Here is a 23,841-nt window from a genome sequence, read left to right as displayed (position 1 = left end):
AAAGAGAAGAGAGAGAGAGAGAGAGAGAGAGAGAGAGAGAGAGAGAAGAGACAATGTAAACGCAGAAAATCTGCGGTGTAATATGCTGTATAAAAGTGCAAAAATACACAAGGGGGCAGAGGAAATATCTGCGTATCTCTTCGACTTGATGACCTCAATCTCCGTTAGCCCGAGCACAGTCTGTCTCAGCCAACAGATCTTCAAGATCAGAATCTGAATAATGAATATATAACTGTGCCAAAAAACCGGCTATAAATAGCCGAAAAATAGGAAATAATTGCAGCAGGTCGGCTGCATTAAATGCAGCCGACTGCAGTAAATACTGTCCGACTACAGTAACCTGTCCGACTGCAGGTGCTGACGTGGCACTAACGTCCATACTATCCAAGAAATGACTGGCTAACACCCTCTCTCAGATCCTGGACGGGTCAAAAGACTGAGGGATCTAGAATGCTGCCGAAGAAGAGCTTGGGGAAGCGCCTTCGTGAACAAATCTGCAAGATTATCCTTGGTCTTGCAGTACTCCACATCAATGGTCCCATCCAGAAGCTTCTTCCGAATGAAGTGATACTGGATCTCAATGTGCTTCGTCCTGGCATGGAATACTGGATTCCATACCAAGGCAATGCAACTCTCATTGTCGTACCGCAGAAGAGTAGGATGAGTCTGGGGGCAGCCAAGCTCCTCCAACCATCTCCGAAGCCACACAACCTCACATGTGGTGGAAGACGCAGCCCGATACTCCGCCTCAGTAGAAGAAAGGACTACTGTGGGCTACTTCTTGCTACTCCAAGAGATAACACCCCTACCCAAGATAAAACAGTAGCTTGTAGTAGACCGTCGGTGGTCCACATCACCAGCCCAATCCGAGTCACTCCAACCTACAAGAACCAGATCTGTAGCATTTGTACCTACGGGATAAAAAATCCCTAAGTCAAAGGTCTCCCTCAAATACCGAAGAATCCGCAAGGCAGCCTGCCAATGCACCTGTTTGGCTTCCGTCATGAACCTTGCCAAAAGACCCACAGCAAAACAAAGATCAATACGAGTGTTGAGAAGCCAAATCAAGGATCCAATCAACCGACGGTAGCGTGAAGGATCCATCACGGGAGAATCTGAGTTTGAAGTGGCCTTCCAATTCGGATCCATAGGAGTAGTAATGGGCCGACAAGTCTCCATCTCGAAAGTCACCAAGAGCTCCTGAATGTACCTCTGCTGAGAGATGAAAATCCCCTGCTGAGACTGATAAATCTCGTGACCCAAGAAGAAATGAAGCCCCTGTTAGCCTGCTCTTCTTCAGTCTCAGTCTGTCATCTCCTGGTTGTGAGCTCCTGTCAGAGTCTGACAGGAGACAAAGGAGCTCTGTCAGGACATTTTTGTTCAGCATGCAGTCCTGGGTTTGTTCCAGCCCAAACTGGGCTGTTTTTGCCCTGACTGCCCATTTTTCTGGGCAGTTGGCCAGATCTGGCCATAGTCGGCCAGATCTGGCCATAGTCGGCCAGATCTGGCTGGTCGGCCAAATCTGGCCAGGTCGGCCAGTTTGGCTGGTCGGCTAGTTTGCTGGCCTGGGGGCTATTTATAGCAGCCCCCCCAGTCAGTCCAGGATTGCTCTCTGCAGGTACAGCACTGCTCCCTCCGTCTCCGTCTCCGGCATTGGTGCTGCCACTGCTTCCAGTCTGTCCTGGTTCCCTCACTGACGCTCCGGGCTGCGTGCAAGGACTGTTCTGTCCATTCCAGTGTATTCAGCATTCATCTCAGCCAGTGCAGACTTTCTTCCTTCATTCTCTGCTTTCTCTCTCCTCTCCTCTGTGTTCGTGTTCTTCTTCCGTTGCACACTCTCACATGGTATCATCGCCTGATTGAGAGCACGGAGGACATACCTTCAGGAGAGAAATACCTTACTGCTGCTGCCAACAGATCCACAACAGCCAAGCGACTGCTACAGGAGGCTGTTCAGCCTGCGTTTGCTGTCCACGCTGACTGCAGAGGCTGCCACGTCATCCAGCGACGCAGCAACCCTGCGTTTGCTACCAGGCGGCCTCGCCTGCTGCTGGGCGACCTCCCTACAAGCTGCGTTTTGCTGCTCTGCAGGTCGCTTCCACCCCAGGCGGCTCTTTTCCTGCTGGCGACCTCTGTCCGGGCTATTTCCTGGTGCTGGTGGTCTCTTTTCTGGTGTTCGACATCAAATCTCTTTGCGTTTTGCAGATCCAAGTGTTTGTAGGCACTCTCTACCTGCGTCTTGGTGGTTGGTGACCACATTGCTGGTCCTATTTCGACAGCGGCACAACTTTCTTTGGTATTTTGCAGATTGGAAGATGTCTTACCAGTTTTCAGGCTTTGAAGACTCAGAGGATGAGCTTCTCTCTCATCATTCCTCTGAGCGGAGGCGGGACTATCGTGAAGTTCGACATCGGGAAAACCCTCCTCGCACTCGTCCATCTTCAGTCCATGCATCTCAAAGGGTTCCATCTACTGCGAAGGTCTCTTCAGTGAAGACTGCTTTAGATGTGCGGATGCCTTCCTTGATTCCCTCTATACAGGTGCCGATTCTCCCTTCCTTTCCGAAGGATGATAAGTTGGATGGTTCCAACTGTGAGAGTGCGCAACGGAAGAGGAAATACGAACACGGAGGGAGAGAGAGAGAGAAAGCAGAAAATAAGGAAGAGAAATCTGCACTAACTGAAATGAATGCTGAATACACTGAAATGGACTCATCAGTCCCTGCACGCAGCCCACAGCGTCAGTGAGGGCACCAGATCAGGCTGATGATGATGGCAGCACCACCACGGGGGAGAAGGAGTGTCGGAATCTGCAAGAAGACAACTGACAAAGTGGGGAGGGGGGCTGCCAATAAATAGGCAACGGACAAACCCTAACCCTAACCCTAAAATGGGCGCAAACCCTAAAATGGGCTCAAACCCTAAAAGTGCCCTAAAATGGGCGCCCCACAACAGTCACCAAAAAGTGGCCGGGCAGCCAGTGGCTGCCCACTAAAAGAGGCCAAAAAGAAATACACAACCTAAAACAGCCAGTCGAGAGTGACTAGCCTCCCCCATCATAACACATGACAGACATGTCAGAGCTCCTAATGTCCTCGTCTGACTCAGACTGAGGCTCACAGGCAGGAGATGACAAGGCATGACAAACATGACTGCTAACACCCCCTCTCAAATCCTGGATGTGGCTGAAGGCCGAAGAAGAAATGGATCCGGGGATGGCAAGAGGAATGCCAATGTCGATGAAGTCCGTCAATGTAGACTGCCGCTGAAGGAGCTCCTCACGATCCTGGGAATCCCCCTCTAAAACACTAGGGGTCAGGGAATCCACAGCCGCATCACCGAGATCGTCCCCCTCTGAAAGGGATGGGGGGTACGAGGGAACCACCGGAGGAGAAGGTGGGGGATGGGAAGAAACCTGTGGAATAAAAGGTGCACAAGCGGGAACGGGTGTAGCAATAGACTGTCTCGGAGGACCCTGCATCAAAGAAGGGGAATGGAGCCTGTAAAGCCCGCTCTCCTGCCAACCTGTAGATAAGACAGCTCCTGTAAAAGAATCCTCAATAACAACGGCATGCTCGGTGAAGATCACTCGTGTGCCAAGCCTCGTAAGGCCATAAACTGAGAGGAGGGGAAGGCCCAAGTCCGGAACATGTAGGGCCTGTGAAAGGAAGCTCGTAGGTCGGTCTGTAAACAAAGGCAATGTGCCAACACCACTAATAGGCACTGATAAAATGTCACCAACAGTGACTGAACCCTCTGATGGACGGAGATCCTGTAACAAATCACCTCGGGGAGTCATATGACTCGAAGCACCACTGTCCACTAACCAAGGCTGCACAGAAGACACTGCAGCCACGGAAGAAGGATCCTCCTCCAAAGCATGGATATGAAGGAACACTGACTCATGGGTAACAGCTGGTGTAGAGGTAGAAGAAGGCTCCGATGTAGATCCACCCTTCGCTCCCGGACGAAGGTGAGGGTACTTCTTCCAGCATTTCTCCTCGGGATGTGTCCCTTTCCCATAGTGTGGACACTTCGGTCTCTCTGAATCTGAGTCAGAGCCTGAAGAACTGTCCTTCTTCGTAGCCTTTGACTTCTTCTTCTTCTTCTTCTGTCCTCCCGAACCTGCAACAAAGGCTCTAGTGGAGTCGGATCCACTAGCACTGACCTCTCTGAGTCACTCGTCATGCTCCAAGACAAGCGGGGATAGCTCCTCCCATAGAAGCTTCTCACGGGTCCTCGATGTAAGTAGGCTGGTGTAGAAGACATCAAACCGAGGCGATGGCAGCTGAGTCAAAAGAATCATAGCCATGTCTTCAGAAGATATCGTCCGACCGAGGGATGCAAGCTCATCCCTCATATCCTGTAATCTGTTGATGTGGTCCTTCATGGAAGGACTATCATCAATAGAGAGCATCCGCAACTTCTTTTCAAGAGATATCCGGTGGGCAAACGTCTTCTGCTGATAGAGAGACGCTAGCTTCTGCCACGTCCGCTGCAGTCTTCAACCTGTGAACATGAACAAGGACAGAATCCTGCAAACTCAGAAAGAGGAAAGATCGGGCTCTAGAATTGAGCCGATCCCATAAGGCTGCACGATCCATAGATGTCCCATCTGAGGGATCCACCATAGGCCGGGGAGTAGGAATAGAAACAAGCTCCCAAAGATCGAAGGAGTCCAAGATACACTCCACCTTGCAGGACCATAGAGAAAAGTTGGAGCCATCCAACCGGTCCTCTTTGGGCAGCTGAGGAAGTACGGGTACCTGTACAGGGGGTACCAAAGGCTGCATCTTCGGCCCACTGGAAGGGGATCACCGAGATACATGAATAGAAGGGGGACGGGAACGAGGAAGAGACTCCATATGACGATCCTCGCGATAGAAATCACGCCTCCGTTCAGATGAATGTCGAGACAAAAGCTCATCATCTGAGTCATCAAAACCTGTAAACTGATGAGAAGACATCTTCCAATCTGCAAACACCAAAACACAACAAGGGAAGGTTGCCGGTGCCGAAACACAAACACCAGAAGCTCCTGAGCTGGCCGCCTTGCACAAAACGCAAGGATGATGTCAAACGCAAATGCTGATGATGCAATCACCACAGAAAAACAGCCGCCTGCCTGAAAACGCAGCCTGGGAAGAAGTCGCCAGCAGGAAAAGAGCCGCCGGACGATGGAACAACAGCCAGAACAGCAAGGCGCAGGCTGGAAAGGTGTCGCCCAGCTGGAGGAGGGCCGCCCAGGCTGAAAACGCAGGCAGGAAGAGGGTGATGATGACGTGGCAGCCACTGGAGAAGGCGCCAGCAGCAAACGCAAATTTGTTGACACCAAAACAAGCCGCCCTGATCAAGGAGATGGTGCAGAGGATGACGCCTCAGCTGTTGGAGATGTCTTGACCAGCAAACGCAAAGTTGTGGGTGTTCTCCCGCGTAAAACTCAGCTCCGTGTACTCTCAGTTTGGCGATGATACCATGTGAGAGTGCGCAACGGAAGAGGAAATACGAACACGGAGGGAGAGAGAGAGAGAGAGCAGAAAATAAGGAAGAGAAATCTGCACTGACTGAAATGAATGCTGAATACACTGAAATGGACTCATCAGTCCCTGCACGCAGCCCACAGCGTCAGTGAGGGCACCAGATCAGGCTGATGATGATGGCAGCACCACCATGGGGGAGAAGGAGTGTCGGAATCTGCAAGAAGACAACTGACAAAGTGGGGAGGGGGGCTGCCAATAAATAGACAACGGACAAACCCTAACCCTAACCCTAAAATGGGCGCAAACCCTAAAATGGGCACAAACCCTAAAAGTGCCCTAAAATGGGCGCCCCACAACAGTGACCAAAAAGTGGCCGGGCAGCCAGTGGCTGCCCACTAAAAGAGGCCAAAAAGAAATACACAACCTAAAACAGCCAGTCGAGAGTGACTAGCCTCCCCCATCATAACACATGACAGACATGTCACAGCTCCTAATGTCCTCGTCTGACTCAGACTGAGGCTCACAGGCAGGAGATGACAAGGCATGACAAACATGACTGCTAACACCAACTACTCCCTATGGTCATGCAAGGTGGCTTGCATCCTTGATACCTTTGACCTTTGGGAGCTTGTTTCTTCGCCCATCGACCGACCCCCCGTGGATTCGTCCGATGGCACCTCTATGGACCATGCAGCCTTATGGGATAGGCTCAACTCTCGAGCCCGTTCCTTTCTTTTTATGAGTCTCCATGATTCTGTTCTTGTACATGTTCACAGGTTAAAGACCGCGGCGGAAGTATGGACAAAGCTTGCGTCTTTGTATCAGCACAAGACATTTGCCCACAAGATTTCCCTGGAGAAGAAGTTGTGGATGCTCAGTCTTGATGGTTCTTCTTCCATGAAGGAGCACATCACGAAGATGGAGGATATGCGAGGCGAGCTAGCCTCTCTTGGTCGTCTGATATCGTCTGAGGATATGGCGATGATTCTGTTGACTCAGCTGCCATCACCCCGTTATGATGTCTTCTACACTCCTATGGGAGGAGCTTTCCCCGCTTGTCTTGGAGCATGACGAGCGACTCAAAGAGGTGGGAGTCAGTGGCTCCACCAAGGCATTTACGGCCGGCACAGGTGGCGGCAAGAAGAAGAAAACAAAGAAGGAGAAGGCCAAGGACAAGAAGGAGGAGGACAAGAAGGATGCGAAGGAGAAGAAGCCCAAGTGTCCCCATTGTGGGAAGGGCACTCATCCCGAGGAGAAGTGTTGGCAGAAGTATCCCCATTTGAAGCCTAAGGAGAAGGACTCAAAGGCGGCCCCAGCCACAACAGAATCTGCATTTGTGCATCTCTTTGTTGAGGAAGACACTGCCCTAGCTTCTACCACACAGGAGAAGCCTTGGCTCGTCGACAGTGGAGCATCTTCACATATGACCTTCCGTCAGGATTGGCTTCAGGATCTTCGTTCCAGAGGGGGTACAGTCACCATTGGTGACAATTCTACAGTTCCTGTTCGAGGAGTGAGGACTTTACCTATGTTTTCTGACAGGCGGTCTTCCTCCGCCAAAGTTCTCTATGTCCCTGATTTGGGTTTTAACCTATTATCTGTGCATGGTCTTACTCAGTTGGGTACCCGAGTCATTTTTTCACAGGATGCAGTCACAGTGGAGGATGCTTCTACAGGTGATGCTCTTTGGACAGGTACACAGGAGGGTGGGCTTTATACGCTCACAGCCTTGGCTGCGCGGACTTCCCATGAGCTTGGGCTGCTTTGGCATGCTCGGTATGGTCATTTGAACCTCGATTCTCTTCACCGGGCTTCTAGGAGGAAGATGGTGGAGAGACTTCCTGATTTCCCTCCTCTTCACACTTTGTGCCCTAGCTGCTTGCGGGGCAAGCAGCACCGGCAGCCTCACCCGCAGGTTGCTTCTAGGCGGGCTACTTCTCTGCTTGAGTTGGTTCATACCGACCTTTGTAGACCTATGGGCACGGCCTCCCTTGGGAAGGCCAAGTATTTGATGCTGATTGTGGACGACTTTAGTCGTTATGTGTGGCCTTATTTCTTGGAGTACAAGAGCGAGGCGTACTCCCGTTTCTGTGAGTGGCAGGTGTTTGTGGAGACTCAAACAACTTCCAAGGTTCGTGGTGTTCGAGCTGATCACGGTGGAGAGTTCACTTCTCACCTTTTCTCTCAGTTTTGCAGGGATCATGGCATTCGGGTGGAGTATTCCCATCCGAACACACCATCAGAGAATGGTGTGGTGGAGCGTGCGAATCGGACCATGATTGAGATGGCCCGATCTATGCTGGAGCATAGGAGTCTTCCTCATTTCCTTTGGGGTGAGGCGGTGGCTACAGCGGTGCATATACGCAACCGCTCTCCGACTTCAGCGTTACAGAACATGACTCCGTATGAGGCTTTCTTTGGCAAGAAGCCTTCCGTGTCCTATTTTCGCATCTTTGGGTGCGATGCTTTTGTCCATGTGGACAAGAAGAAGAGGAAGACGAAGTTCGACTCTAAGTCGCGAAAGCTTATCTTCGTTGGTTATAGCACGACCACGAAGGGATATCGGCTCTATGACCCGACGACGCGGACGGTTGAGGTGAGCAAGGATGTGATCTTTGATGAGGCTTCGGCCTCTGAGGATCCAATTGATGGTTCTATTACAGATGTTTCTTCATCATCGACGGACCCCCCCCCCCCCCACCTTCTCTCCCTTCACTTCCTTCCAGGATGCCCCTTAGCACCCCCCCTATTCCTCGTCCTTCGGCTTCCCTTTCCCCTCTGGTGGATGTGCCTTCGTCTACTACGAGCTCTTCTACCGCCCCTTCGGGATCTTCACGGGATTTACTGCCTTCTTCAGATGCGGAGGATCTACCTTCACTCGGTGAGGGGGAGTCCCTCTTCGATTTGGGTGCTTTACAGGTTCCGAAGACCCCCCGGTCTCCCTCACAGCCTCAGGAGTCTCTCAGGATTCCTTTATGGTATCGCCGGCTCATGCAGGATTCGGGTGTTACTCACTTTCCTGCTTCTTCCGCAGGTCCACGTCGATCAACACGTTTACAGGCCCAGCGGGACAGTTCACTATGTGTGAACTATGCTCTTATGTCACAGATTCTTCAGGATTCCAAGCCTTCCACTGTGGAGGAGGCTCTTGCACAGGATATTTGGAGACAGGCTATGCAGGCCGAGCTCGATTCCATCGAGCGAAACCATACGTGGGAGCTTGTTCCGCGTCCCGCGAAACGGAAGGTGATTGGTGTGAAATGGGTCTTTAAGACCAAATATCTTGCAGATGGCTCCTTGGACAAGCATAAAGCTAGGCTTGTTGCCAAGGGTTTTGCTCAGCGTACAGGGTTGGACTACTTTGAGACTTTTGCTCCTACAGCTAGGATGTCCACCATCCGAGTTCTTTTGGCTCTTGCTGCTCACCACCGTTGGCCTGTCTATCAGATGGACGTCAAGTCTGCTTTTCTGAATGGCATTCTTGAGGAGGAGATTTATGTTTCACAGCCTCCTGGTTTTCTTGTGCAGGGGAAGAAGGATCATGTCTACAGGCTGCGGAAGGCTCTTTATGGCCTAAAGCAGGCTCCTCGTGCTTGGTACCAACGGATTGACCGCTTCTTTCTACAAAGTGGCTTTGCACGCTCCGCTTATGATCCCAACCTCTATTTACGGGTTGTGGATTCTCTTTCGGTGTTCCTTATCTTGTATGTGGATGATCTTATCATTACAGGGAGCGACACTCAGCAGGTGGAGCATACACGGTCCATTCTACAGCAGGAGTTTGACATGACGGATCTAGGAATCCTTCACTTCTTTCTAGGACTGGAGATCTATCAGATGGCACAGGGCATTTTTATCTCGCAGCACAGGTACATCTCCGAGCTTCTTTCGGAGTTTGCTATGGCTAATTGTCGGCCTATCTCATGCCCCATGGACCCTGAGTCCAAGCTTTTGACAGTTGGCGTTCCTCTTACCGATCCCACCCGTTACAAGTGCCTTGTCGGCTCTCTTATCTGGCTGCTTCACACTCGGCCGGATATCTCTTTTGTGGTGGCTTTGTCTTCTTTTATGCAGACTCCTACCCAGGATCACTGGCAGGCGGCCTTGCGGGTTCTTCGCTATTTACAGGGGACTCGATCCTTTGGGATCATGTATGGAGATGGGATTACCCTTTCTGGATGGAGTGATTCTGATTGGGCAGGTGATGTGGATTCGAGACGATCCACAACAGGTTATGCTTTCACCCTTGGATCTGGTTCTGTCTCTTGGAGCAGCAAGAAGCAGCCTACTGTGGCACTTTCTTCTACAGAGGCTGAGTATCGGGCCCTATGTTCGACCGCTATGGAGGCAGTTTGGCTCCGTCGCTTACTCGCAGAGATTGGCTTTTCCCAGACCGGACCTACGGAGCTGCGCGTGGATAACCAGAGTGCTCTTGCTCTGGCCAAGAACCCGGTGTTTCATGCTCGTACGAAGCACATTGAGGTTCAGTATCACTATGTTCAAGAGCGGATCGTGGATTCGGAGCTGGTGGTGGTCTATTGTCCTACGGCGGCCAATGCAGCTGATCTCTTCACGAAGCCGTTGCCTCAGGCTTCTTTGCTTCATCACATGCGGTTCTTGGGTCTTCAGACACTCCCAGGAGTTGAGAGGGGGTGTTAGCCTACTCTTCTTCAGTCTCAGTCTGTCATCTCCTGGTTGTGAGCTCCTGTCAGAGTCTGACAGGAGACAGAGGAGCTCTGTCAGGACATTTTTGTTCAGCATGCAGTCCTGGGTTTGTTCCAGCCCAAACTGGGCTGTTTTTGCCCTGACTGCCCATTTTTCTGGGCAGTCGACCAGATCTGGCTGGTCGGCCAAATCTGGCCAGGTCGGCCAGTTTGGCTGGTCGGCCAGTTTGCTGGCCTGGGGGCTATTTATAGCAGCCCCCCCAGTCAGTCCAGGATTGCTCTCTGCAGGTACAGCACTGCTCCCTCCGTCTCCGTCTCCGGCATTGGTGCTGCCACTGCTTCCAGTCTGTCCTGGTTCCCTCACTGACGCTCCGGGCTGCGTGCAGGGACTGTTCTGTCCATTCCAGTGTATTCAGCATTCATCTCAGCCAGTGCAGACTTTCTTCCTTCATTCTCTGCTTTCTCTCTCCTCTCCTCTGTGTTCGTGTTCTTCTTCCGTTGCGCACTCTCACAGCCCCAAATCTGTCATCTCGAATGCCTAATGTAAAGCTGTCTTGGTCTCTCGGACCTTCTGTGCATGATTCCCTATCAAAATCAAATCATCAACATACAACACAAACAACACACGACCAACCTCGGAAGTGTGCACATAAAGCTACGGATCGGCCTTAGAGCGCCGATATCCCAACTTCAACTAAAGAAACGAGTCAATCTTCTCGTTCCATGCACGCGGAGCCTGCTTGAGGCCATACAAGGCCTTCTTCAACCTATAAACTTTCCCATCCGAGGATCCAAAGCCAGGAGGCTGCTCAACATAGATCTCCTCCTACAAGTCACCATTCAGAAAGGCCGACTTCACATCCAACTGATAAACAGGCCATTTCCTATGGCCAACCAAGGCAAGAACAGCTCGAATAGTCGCCATACGAGCAGTGGGGGCAAAAGTATCATGGAAATCAATGCCTGGGCGCTGAGCAAAACTTTTAGCAACAAGGCGAGCCTTGTGCTTGTCCAAAGAACCATCGCTAAGGTACTTGGTCTTGAAGACCCACTTGACACCAATCACCTTCTTGTGAGAGGGACGAGGCACAAGAGACCAAGTGTCATTCCTCTCAATAGCCTCCAACTCGGCTTCCATGGCCTTCCGCCAATGATCAGACAACAAAGCCTCCTTCATTGAAGTGGCCTCTCGATCCTACATAACACAGGTCAGCAAACAATAGTTGGAACAAACAAGCTCCGAAGAATGTGCCTGTTTCCTCCATGACCTCCACGGTCCATTCTACGGTTCCCACTCCTTAGGGACCCCCTCGATCCCTGAATCTCAGAGGGTGTCACAGGCCCAACGAGGAGGAGGACGAACCTCTCCCTGTCGCTCTCCATCTGCTGAAGACTCAGGAATATCCACCGGCGGAAGCTCCTCGAGGGTGGCCGGTGGAAGAGAAGACTCTGAATCCGAAGAAGAATCTCCATCAAGAGGCTCTGGCTCCAAAGAAACTCTCTCAGGAGCCCAACTCTCCCCTGGATCTCCAAGGACGGGGTGCTCCTCACCTCCCTCTGTGGCAGGTACTTCCACCAACTGCACATCTCGGCTCGTGTAGACATCCCGCTTAACGGGATCAAACAAACGATAACCTTGGGATTGGGAGCTATAGCCAACAAAAACCTGTCGTTGGGAAGCCGCCTCGAACTTATCACGCTACGCCTTCGGAATGTGCACATAAATGTCACACCTAAAGATCCTGAAATAAGAGACATCACGCTTAGTCCCGAAGTAAGCCTAAAAGGTATCATCTTGTCAACGGTCGAAGTGGAAGATCGATTAAGGATGTGAACTGCGGTAGCACTGCCTCGACCTACAGAAACTAAGATGTCTATCTGTGCTCCATCATGGTGCATGCCATCTCGATCACACTTCGGTTCTTCTGCTCCAAAATGCCACTCTTGGGGAGTGTTGGTGTTAGCAAACTCCTAGTGAATGCCCCTATCTGCACAAAAACGAGCAAACTCATTAGACATAAATTCGCCTCCCTTGTTTGAACGCAAGGTCTTCAGTCGCCGGTCAGAACGGTTCTCCTCAAAAAGAAGCCAATCCTTGAAATGAGAGAAAGCCTCCGACTTCAAAGTCAAAAAATAGGCCCAAGTCATCCTGTTGTAGTCATCTACAATCAACATGAAGTACAAGCTCCCCTTCAAGGACTCGATCCTCATCGGGCCACAAAGATCCGTAGATACAAGCTCCATGGGTGAAGTAGACCGCCTAGAAGCTTTGTTGGGAATCGCATCTCGATGCAGTTTCCCACGAATGCAAGAGACACATGGCTGATGGCTCACCACTATGTCCGGCAAGCCTCGAACAAAGGACCCTCGCGACGCCTTCCGAAGATACTCATAGTTCAGGTGACCAAACCAAGCATGCCATAGCTCGGACTGTGTCTGAGAAGTAAGAAGAAGAGAAGTAAGAGTTGAAGAAGACTCCAATTTGTAGACTCCATTCTCCTCATACCCTGCAGAGAGAACCCTCCTCGATCCACGCTCAAGGACTCGAACAGTATCACTGTCAAACTCCACCAAGATGCCAAGAGCACAAATCTTATGGACCAAAAGTAAATGATACCCCAATCCTGGCACATGCAACACCTCAGAGGTGTCGGTACCACCACGTCCATCTGGAATAAGCTGCATCTCACCCCGCGCAGCAATAGACACAGAAGAGCTGTCTCCAATGAGAATCTGCCCACGCGAAGGTCGCAAATGGGCAACCCCAACGGAAAAAGGAGTCATGTGCCGTGAGACACCGCTGTCCACAATCCACTCTCGTGCCTAGGGAGCTGTCATCACAGCATCAGAAGTTGTCGGTGTAGAGTCCTCAATGACTGCTAAGTGTAGAAAAGCGGCTGATAAGGGTGCAGCCACCGCTCCAAAGTCCTTCGTGTCCTTCTTCTTGGTATCCTTCTTGTCTTTGTCAGGCCAATCCTTCTCCAATGACCGGTCTTGCCACAAATATGGCAAGTTGATTCCTTCTCCTTGTCCTTCTTGGATTTGTTATCCTCCTTCTTCTTCTTTTGGTCCTTCCCCTTCTTCTGAGAGGCTTGACCAACCAATGCCTCCGATTTGGAAGCATTCTGTCCCTTCAATTGGTCCTCCTAGTCCAAGACCATAGGAACCAACTCTTCCCACCAAAGAGTCGTCTCCTACCCTGAAGCAATAAGAGCGGAATAAAAAGTACCGAATCGCAGTGGCAACTGGGATAGTAAAGTGATCGCCATGTCTTCGGAGGAAATAGGCTTCCCCGCATTTTGAACCTGCATCTGAAGCTACGGAAGCTTGTTGATATGTTCCTGAAGCGAAGAAGACTTATTCACGCAGCCTTGTGTCGCGATGAAATCTCCTCTTCAGATAGGTTCAACCCTCGATCAATCCATATTCACCGCTCTGATACCATGTCAAAGTGCAGCAATGCGGAAGCGTAGGACAAAGACTGAGAGAGAGTGAACACAAAGAGGAGAGAGAGAGAGAGAAAAGAGAGTGTAAACGCAGAAAATCTACAGTGTAATATGTTGTATAAGAGTGCAGAAATACACAAGGGGACAGAGGAAATATCTGCGTATGTCTCCGACCTAATGACCTTGATCTCCGTCAACCCAAGCACAGTCTTTCTCAGCCAACAGATCTTCAAGATCAGAATCTGAATAATGAATACAAAAGTGTGCCAAAAAACCACCTATAAATAGCCGAAAAATAGGAAATAATTGCAGCAGATCGGCTGCATTAAATGCAGCCGACTCCAGTAAATACTGTCCGACTGCAGCCACCTGTCCGACTGCACGTGCTGACGTGGCACCTGCTGACGTTCGTACTATCCAAGAAATGACTGGCTAACACCTAGGTCTCGCCTCGTTGCTCTCCATCTATTGAAGTTTTTGGGAGGTCCACCAATGGCTCGGGAGGAATGAGTGAATCTAGTGGCAACTAAGAGCTAAGCTCCCTGTCCAAGAAGAGCCCTCAAGAGGCACAGGCTCCAGAGGAACAGTCGCAAGTGCCCAGCTATCACCAGGATCTCCAAGAACAGGATGTTCCTCACCCCCCTCTGAGGCTGAAACTTCCACGAACCAAACATCATGGCTTGTGTAGACATCCCACTTAACAGGATCATACAATCGATAGCCTTAAGATTACGAGCTATAGCCCACAAACACCTATCTTTTGGAAGCCACTTCAAATTCGTCACACTATGTCTTTGGGATGTGAACATAGGGATCACACCCAAAAACCCTGAAATAAGAAACATCTAGCTTAGACCCAAAGTATGCCTTATACGGAGTCATACCAACAATAGCGGAAGTAGAGAAACAATTAAGGATGTGAACTGCAATAGCCACAACCTCAACCCATAGACACTGAGGTGTCTAATGATGCTCCATCATGGTATGGGCCATCTTGATCACACTGTTGGGTTTTCACTCACACCTATGCTCATAGAGGAGTGTCGATGATCAATAGGACACCGGGGCACTTTTTACTCTCGACACGAGAGGTTTTTACCCAAGACTTATCGTCTTCTTTCGTATGTGCTTATTTCACACACTTACGAACACTTACCATGTTTGGGTGTAAACAACCCCTACAACCCTAAGGTTTAAGGGTTGTACTTTGTACTTTCAGATTACACTCTCTCAGTCTATTGCATTGGGTGTCATGCTTCACTCTCCACATTGTCTACTGCACTCTTAGCTGAGCTTTGATTCACTCTCTCACACATTTGGTATCAGAGTTGAGGCTCTGCTCAGTTCAACTCTACTCAGCATCCAGGAGTTCCCGCTCAATCCAGCTCTGTCTAGTGGAAGACCGCCAGTGCTGCCTGTCTCCTGCAGTAGCTCATCAACAATGCCCCCTACTGCCATTGCCCAGCGAGTCTACCACAGCGCGCCAGCTCCACTTGCCCACGTTGCCTACGTCCACTTCCTGTAGCAGTCGCCACTGCACAACAGAAGATCGTTCTACACCACCAACGCCCCAGCCCTGTCTGCGCTCACCCGCTTGGACTCTGCCGCCCGCCTATGGCAACGCTCGCCATCGCTGCCCCTGCCACTTCCTACCCTGTGCCACACTCGCCTCCAGCGCTGCCCCTGTAGCTTCCTGCACCTGTGCAACACTGCCTAAGCCTGTACCTGCAACGCCACACCTTGTGGTCTTCACTGAACTTACTGCCACCAGCTCGACTGGTTTTTGAGGTTTTTTTTTAATTACTTTTTTATTCCAAATTCATCTTTGAAAAAGGAGGCTTCTACCCGAACTGGCACAACATTCTGAGTGCGTGTCTAGGACACGATTGATGCAAATTTCTTGGCAAACAAGTAAAAAATTTTGGGACTTTTGAGGTTTTTGAAGACATTAGCACATATACTGTAGTCTCAGTCAGAGATAGATTGCTTTGGACAATTTTGGGGTTTTTTTTTTCTCATACACTGTTGTTGAACATTGAATGCACCTTGGATTGCGTGCATTACAGACAGTTTTGATAGAGTGTACCTCAATGTACTAATTGCAACAAGCTATTTGCTGTAATTTCTGAAAATTTTGGAGATTTCCGGGTTATTCCAGTTTGGACATTGCACTTTTGCCTTCTTTTGGCATTGATTATCATGGCAAATCAGGGAGGAGATGTATTTACCTATGTATCCAAAGAGGACACATTGAATGGTAACAATTACTCACTTTGGTCCTTCATGATGAAGAATATACTTATTGCGAAAAATCTTCGGGACTTCGTCAATGGAGAAGAAATTAGGCACGGAGTTGTGCCTCCTACTACTCCTCCAGGAGGACATGGACAATGAGCACCTCAACTTGTTTAGCCTGCTCCACTTCAGTAACTTTCCAAAAGATCAACAGCTCAAAAAGCATGGGATAGACGGGATACACAAGCTTTGTCATTGATTGCATTGGCAGTTCAATGGTCCATCATCCCTCACATTCGTTCTGCAGCTTCTTCACAAGAAGCTTGGCTAACTTTGGAGCAGATGTTTGTTGGTAAAAATGAGACCCACATCTCTTTCTTAAAGAAAGAGCTTGAGACATTAAAGATGAATGAGGGTGATTCTAGGCAGGATGACTTGAATAAAGTTCAAGACTTACATGAGCAACTTATGAATGTCAACAAGTACTATTCAGATGCACAGTTGATATCTACTACATTCAACTCATTACCTCCTTCGTACTTTGCTTTTCATCCTACCCTAAACCTCACAATGAGGATTTCCCAACAACCTATTTCCTTTCTTCAGTTAGTCAGTTTGCTTCTAAAGGAGGAGCAAACAATAAGAAATAGTGGTGTGGATGTAATAGCCTTTGAGCAAGCTTTTATAGCTAGACAGAAGGGCAAAGGCAGCTGAGTAAGGAATGCTCCGCAGAGCTCTGGGACTTCAGGCACCTCACTGGAAATGAAAAAACAAGGGGGCACGCAAGCCAAAAAGGGAAAATGCCATTATTACAAGAAGCTGGGCCACTACATCGCTGAGTATAGAAAGCGCATCGCCAAAGAGAAGAAAATGAAGACAGAAATGTCTGTTTTTTTATGCTCCTTCCACTGCTACTGAGTCTGCATCCTTTGTTGCAGACAAGGACTATTGCTTTTACACATGCAGTTATGACACTTCTTGGGATGATCAAGCATTTAGCTCTACTGAAGATGCAAGCACTTGGTTTTTTGACAGTGGTACTTCTAGGCACATCACATCTCGCAAAGATTTATTTGCTTCTGTTGATGCAGCTCCAGTTGGCAAGTCTGTACAAATGTGCCAACAATGCATTATACCCTGTAGAGGTATTGGGAAGATTGTGCTCACAGCCATTGATGGCTCTATTCTCCGCCTACAAGATGCTTTGTTTGTGCCACACATAAAGAAGAATCTGCTCTCTATTTCTTCTTTGGCACGTTGTGGATTGCAGGCCACCTTTGATGATGACCGATGCATGGTGAGAGACAAGGAACACATGACTTTGGTCTTGAGTGGCACTTTATGTCATAGGTTATATGAGTTAGATGCTCTTTCAGTTGATCAGTCAGTGTACTTGGTATCCACTCTTACTCCTACTATGATATAGGCAGAGTTGTGGCATGCTCAGATGGGGCATGTGAACTTTGGTAGTTTGATGCTCTTACAGCGTACACAGATGCTAGATGGATTACCTCTTCTGGAGAGACCTCCTAAGCACTTATGCTAAGGATATATTTTGGGAAAAATGATTGGTTTTCGTTTCCCCGTGATGTTGCTTTTAGAGCCACAGCCACGTTACAACTAGTGCATTCAGATGTATGTGGGTCTATGCAAACAAAGTCGTTGGGAGGATGTTACTATTTTGTGACTTTTATGGATGACTTTACTCGATTCTGTTGGATCTATTATTTGGTGAAAAAGTCAGAAATGTATGATACATTCTTGGCTTTTGTAGCACTTGTTGAGAATCAATCTGGCTGTAAAATAAGCTATGCTGAATTCTTTTTTGAAGCAGAAGGGCATTGTTCATCAATTCACTGTTGCTTGTACTACACAGCAGAATGGGGTTGCAAAGAGAGAATTGGTCACTCATGGAGATGGCCAAATGTATGTTGAAAGCAAAGAGCTTGACACACTTTTTGGATGAAAGTCGTAATGTGTGCTTGCCATGTTTTAAATAGATGCCCCACCAAAGCATTAAAGAAAATTACACCTTTTGAGACTTGGAACAACCGGAAACCTTCTGTTGGACACTTTCGTACCTTTGGGTGTCTTACATATGCACACATTTCCTAGGTACTCAAAAAAAAGTTGGATAACAAGCCTGTCAAATGCATTTTTGTAGAATATAGTAGTGAGAGAAAAGGCTACAAACTCTGATCCAATCTCTAAAAAGATGTTTGTCAGTAGAGATGTACTCTTTGATGAAAAATCAGAATTATCCCTTACTGGTTTAGACACATATTAGGTTGCCCGTGATGTATTTGAAGGACTGCTGCCCATTTCATTTGGTGATGCAGCTCGAGTTTCAGCAAGTGAACTTAATGATCAGCCAGCTGCTCCATTGGGAAATGTAGAAAATCAGCCATTGGCTAATCTGAATATTCAGCAAAGTGCTGAACTGAAATTCGGCAAGAGCTTATGCACAGTCAAGAGGCAAGGCAAATGCCTAGATGGTATTTACAAACTATGAAAGATAGTCATCTGAATGCACCCATGGCTAGTCGTACTATAAGGCAAGCTCGTATGCATGATACTGCACATACCATGGAGTTTGTTATGGCAGCAAGCACAATTGATGATAAGAAGCCTGAATGTTTTGAGGATGATCTGAATATTCAGTAAAGTACTGAACTGAAATTCAACAAGAGCTTATGCACAGTCAAGAGGCAAGGCAAATACTTAGATGGTATTTACAAACTATGAAAGATAGTCATCCGAATGCACCCATGGCTAGTCGTACTATAAGGCACGCTCGTATGCATGATACTGCACATACCATGGAGTTTGTTATGGCAGCAAGCACAATTGATGATAAGGAGCCTGAATGTTTTGAGAATGCATAACAAAGTGTGCATTGGATGGCAGCAATGCAAGTTGAATTGGGTTCTATCACTAAGAATCAAACATGGAATTTAGTGTCTTTGCCCTTTAGGAAGAAAGCCATTGGAACAAAATGGGTCTACAAGCTGAAATGGAATGCAGATGGATCCATTGACAAATATAAGGCAAGGCTTGTAGCTAAAGGCTATGCACGGAAGAAAGGCATTGACTATGAGGAGACATTTGCTCCTACCTCCCGAATGATGACCATTAGGTCTATGGTTGCTTTGGCTGCGCATTATGGATGGAATGTGCATCAGTTAGATATTAAAACTGCATTTTTACATAGGGAACTTCATGAGGAAGTATATGTACAGTAGCCCATTGGTTTTATAATTGAGGGATCCAAACACTTGGTTTACAAGATGAGAAAGGCTTTATATGGTTTGAAACAAGCTCCTAGAGCTTGGTATATAAAGATAGATGCCTTTTTGCTCAGCCAAGGTTTTATAAACAGCTCATCTAAGTCTACCCTTTATGTATATAAAGAGGGGGGATCCATGCTGATCATTTATCTATATATTGATGATCTTTTGCTTACAGGGACACATGCTGATCAGATTTCAGCATTCAAACAAAATTTGCAGCAAACTTTTGAAATGTCAAACTTGGGATCTTTGCATTATTACTTGGGCATTCAGTTCATACATGATGCTAGAGGTATTGGTTTATCACAATCAAGATACATTGGTAAACTTCTTGAGAAGTTTGGCTTATAGGATTGCAAGCCAGCCTGTACACCAATGGAACCTGGACTAACGCTGTCATTACATGATGACAGTGATTTGTTTAATATACAAACATATGCTCCAGCAGTTGGATGTCCTATTTACCTATGCAACACTAGGCCAAACATATAGTTTGCAATTTCAGCCCTAAGCACATATATGCATTAGCCACGCATGTCACATTAGCAAGCTGTTAAGCGTGTCTTTTGTTACTTGCACGGTACTAGATCTCTTGGATTGCTTTATGCCAAGGGGGGACCACTGCAGTTTCATGCTTACAATGATTTTGATTAGACTGGTGATTATGATTCACGTCACTCTACTAATGGCAATTGTTTCTTTCTTGGCTCATCTTGTATATCTTGGCTTAGTAAGAAACAATCTATTGTTGCCACATCATCATGTGAAGTTGAATATAAGGCAACTTTCACTACCACAGTTGAATGCGTATGGATTAGACGCTTGCTAGCTGATCTGGATGTATTTGTTACGGAGCCTACTCCTTTGTTCACTGACAATCAGAGTGTCATTGCAAGACATCTTCGCCAAAGCTCTTCCTTGTGACAAATTTGAAGCATTTTGAATGCTTTAAATTTGATCTCCTTTGGTGGCAGATGATCCTTGTACTTTTGATCACTCTTCACTCCAAGGAGGTTTGTTGGGTTTTCACTCTGCCTACACTCACAAAGGAGTCTCAGTGATCAGAAGAACACTGGGGCACTTTTTACTCTCGGTACGAGAGGTTTTTTCCCCCAAACTTATTGTCTTCTTTCATATGCGCACACACTTACAGGCACTTATCGTGTTTAGATGTGAACACCCCCTACAACCCTAAGGTTTAAGGGTTGTAAATTTGCACTTTCAGATTACACTCTTTCAGTCTATTGCATTGGGTGTCGTGCTTTACTCTCCATACTGTCTACCGCACTCAACTGAGCTTCGAATTGCTCTCTCTCTCTCTCACACACTACAATTCTTCCACTCCAATAAGCCATTCTCCTGAGGGGTGTTTGTATTGGCAAACTCCTGGTGAATACCACAATCTGTACAAAAACGAGCAAGCTCATTAGAAACAAATTCTCCGCCCTTATCCGATCATAAGGTCTTCAACTTCCAGCCCGATTGGTTCTTCTCAAAGAGCAACCAATCCTTAAAGTTGGAGAAAGCCGTTGACTTCAGCTTTAGAAAACAAGCCCATATCATCCTCTTGTAATCATCCACAATTAGCATAAAATACAAGCTCCCTCTAAGGGACTCTGTTCTCATCAATCTACAGAGATTGGTAGAAACAAGCTCCAAGGGTACGGAAGACCGTCTCGAAGCCTTCCTAGGAACACATCATGAGTCTGCTTCCCACGAATGCAAGATACACAAGGCTACTACTAGCTCACCACGATATCTGGCAAACCTCAAACAAGTTGGCCCTTTGATGCCTTATGAAGGTAATCATAATTGAGGTAGCCAAAGCATGCCAAAGCTCAGACTGAGTTTGTGAGTTAAGAAGAAGAGAAGTCAAGGCAAAAGAAAACCACAACTTGTAGACTCCATTCTCCTCATAACCTAAAGAAATAACCTATCTCGATCCACGATCAAGAATCCAAAAAGAATCCACATCAAATTCCACACTTGCCTCAACCTTGTTCTAATGTGCAGCCCTCCTACTCATCCTTGAACGCTGAAAACGCACCCTTGTGTTGCGCTGAAATCTCCTCTTCAGATGGGTCCACCCTAGGTCAGTCCTTCAATGCTCTCATACCATGTCAGAGCAGCAATGCGGAAGTGAATGACCAAAACAAAAAGTGAACAAAGAGAGAAGAGAGAGAGAGACAAAGACGCAGAAAATCTGCAATGAAAAATGCTGTATAAGGATGCAGAAATATACACGGGTACAAAGAAAATGTCTGCGTATGTCTCCACCTCAAATATCTCAGTCTCCATCAGCCCCAAGGGCAGTCTCCATGGTCTGCAAGCTGAAAACTGGGAGCACAATTGAGAGAGACTGCAAAAACTAGGGCCAATAAATAGGCCATCAGAAAATGCCAAAAAATACCAGGTCGACTGCATTAAATACAGCCGACTGGTCAGTAATCTGGCCAACCAGCCTGTCCGATCTGAAAACTGCTGGCACCTGACACATCAGCTGCCATGTGGCACTCCTGCTGCACCTGTCGCCTGGCTGTACCTGCTGTACCTGCTGCTCCTGCCTGTCCAAAGAATGTCCAGCTCTAACAGGACCGTTGTGAGGAATTGATGGGCTGGAAAACTATATTTGGGGAAGGGAGGAGCAGCAGCAATGTTGGAGCATTAAGGCATTCGCCAGGGCAGCAATCAGGTCATCAAGGGCAGCAGAGCATTGCCTCCCTTAAATCTCACGGCCGATGACACTGGGATGGTAACAATGGAAGTTGGAGCAATTTGGCAATGTAAGCTTGGTAAAAGAGTCATGCAGAATCACCAAGCTCATGGGTCCCTTTTATAGAGCTTTTTGAGCCACTTGTCCTACCAAAACTTCTCAAGTTCCAATCTTTAAATTCAATATTCAAAATTTTCTTTTGGGGGATGTATGAGAGCCAAATAAATTGGCCAACATTTGAGGAGTTGATTTTGATTTGATGTTTCATAGCTTAATGGAGTAACAACATCAACTCTATATCGCTTGCCAAGTAGATGCAATTGGTGACATGGTAGCAAACATTGGACCAGCAAGTAGGAGGAATCTCTAATGCATAGAAGAAGCTATCATCAAAATTACAATCACCCCACAATTGTACTTATCATTCAGTCCCGTACATAGAATATGTATGAATACTATGTCAACATACAAAAAGCCAGAATTTTGATTCTCAGCCTTCTACTTGGTAGTATACATGTTGATTCCTCAAATACCTATGCCAGAATACTGAATTTTTTTAATGCAATACTTTGTTAGTCACACAAGGGGTTATGAAAAGCAGTTCAGACTGTAGAGAAGTTACGATGAGAAATCACCTGCCTAAAGGAAAGTACAGCATGCATGATCCTAGGCCATAGTAACCAGTAGACCACACAAGAGAACTTGAGTGGCCAGATATGTCCAGCTAAGCCATTTTGACCCATGGCTTGAATTAATGCAAAGTTATAAACGTGGATTACTTACATCGTTTAGGAATGTAATAAGTGTGCCCTTAGCATGGTGCTCATTTGAACTGCACAATATTGATAAGGAAGAGACACTTCTAATGTAGGACTTGCGATGCAGCCATTCTCTGCCAGCAGACAACTAAGGTGTGCTTCGCTACTGTTGTACGCAACATGCTACAGATCCTCATCTGTTAATTCGGGCCTAACGATAAGTGATTTAGGACACTAGAATTGATCCCGTTAACAATGTCTAGTTTTAGCCTTTACCAATGAGTGTTTTGAGATTGAACCTGGGATGAGAGCATTTTCGGAGATATAAGTACTCTTCGCTAGGGCTGGAAGGAGGAGGAACGCGATCAATCCAGCTATGCAGCTTGTAAGACTGCTACCAAAACAGAAATGCAGCAAAGCAGAAATGAGAGCCTGATCCACCGGTGGGGCTGGTAACTAACGATAAACGTCTGTCAGCAGAAACCTTACACGAGCAAGTTTGCGTGGCGGACTGCGAGAGAGGCCAGCTTTGGAAGCAAGCGAGTACCTCGACGTGACCCCTTCTCTTCTGTGCTAGCCATGGCTGGTTACGACGAGGAGAAAACTCCCAGCAGAGTGTCTCTTGCTTATACCGAGTGTTTAAACGGGTGTAACTTTCCACCTGAATTTAACTGGCATGGTCTAAACACATGTTAACTTTTAATCACTTAGCATGAGCCTCTTGTCATGCATGCTAATGGTGCTGCATGTCTTGGTCTTCATCTAGTGGAGAACAACATTATCAACAGAATGCAAACCCTTTCCCACATAATTGACCATTTGAATCCTATCATTGCAAGCTAACTCATATGATACCTCATTATGGATTTCATTTGGGTAAGCCATTCTCAAGCTCTTGATGGTAGATTGTACATGTTTGAGCTTCTCTCCAATCTTACTCCTCAAAAAGAGCTTCAAAAGCTATTAAATTTCTCCCTTATAACATTCTATTCTCACCCTCATTGCATGAGCTAGTGATTGCCACACTCTTATACATATATTTTATGTGTTTCCTCAAGTACTTTAAGCATGCTACTTAGAAATGTAATTTATGTTGATTGAACAAAGCCTTTAGAGCTACATGATCAAGCACAAATGCATCCACATATTGTCCACCATTAAAGTAAAGGAGTCTTTGTCGTCGTTTGAAGCCTCTATCTAATCATCAAAACCAACCACATAGCCAACAACAAAACATGTTGACCACAATCTCATAT

At 47.4% G+C, this 23,841-nt stretch overlaps 1 protein-coding gene across 2 annotated transcripts in view; it reads right to left on the bottom strand.

Annotated features, from left to right (window-relative positions):
- Positions 1–23,232, bottom strand: part of LOC148010217 (uncharacterized) — a 56,298-nt gene extending 33,066 nt beyond the window's left edge. For both annotated transcript variants that reach the window (XM_087672364.1, XM_087672365.1), the window contains exons 1-2: positions 23,075–23,232; positions 22,885–22,976 (exon numbers count right to left, since the gene is read on the bottom strand). In XM_087672364.1, the coding sequence (XP_087528490.1) occupies positions 22,885–22,976; positions 23,075–23,166 (184 nt within the window). In that variant the 5' untranslated portion in view covers positions 23,167–23,232. The remainder of the gene's footprint in view (positions 1–22,884; positions 22,977–23,074) is intronic.
- Between the last annotated feature and the right edge of the window lie 609 nt (positions 23,233–23,841).

Source organism: Lygodium microphyllum, chromosome 30 (genome assembly GCF_053477565.2).
Source record: "Lygodium microphyllum isolate KBCC chromosome 30, Lygodium_microphyllum_v1.1.10, whole genome shotgun sequence".
NCBI classification, from domain to species: domain Eukaryota; kingdom Viridiplantae; phylum Streptophyta; class Polypodiopsida; order Schizaeales; family Lygodiaceae; genus Lygodium; species Lygodium microphyllum.
This window is presented reverse-complemented; position numbering and strand designations above follow the sequence as displayed.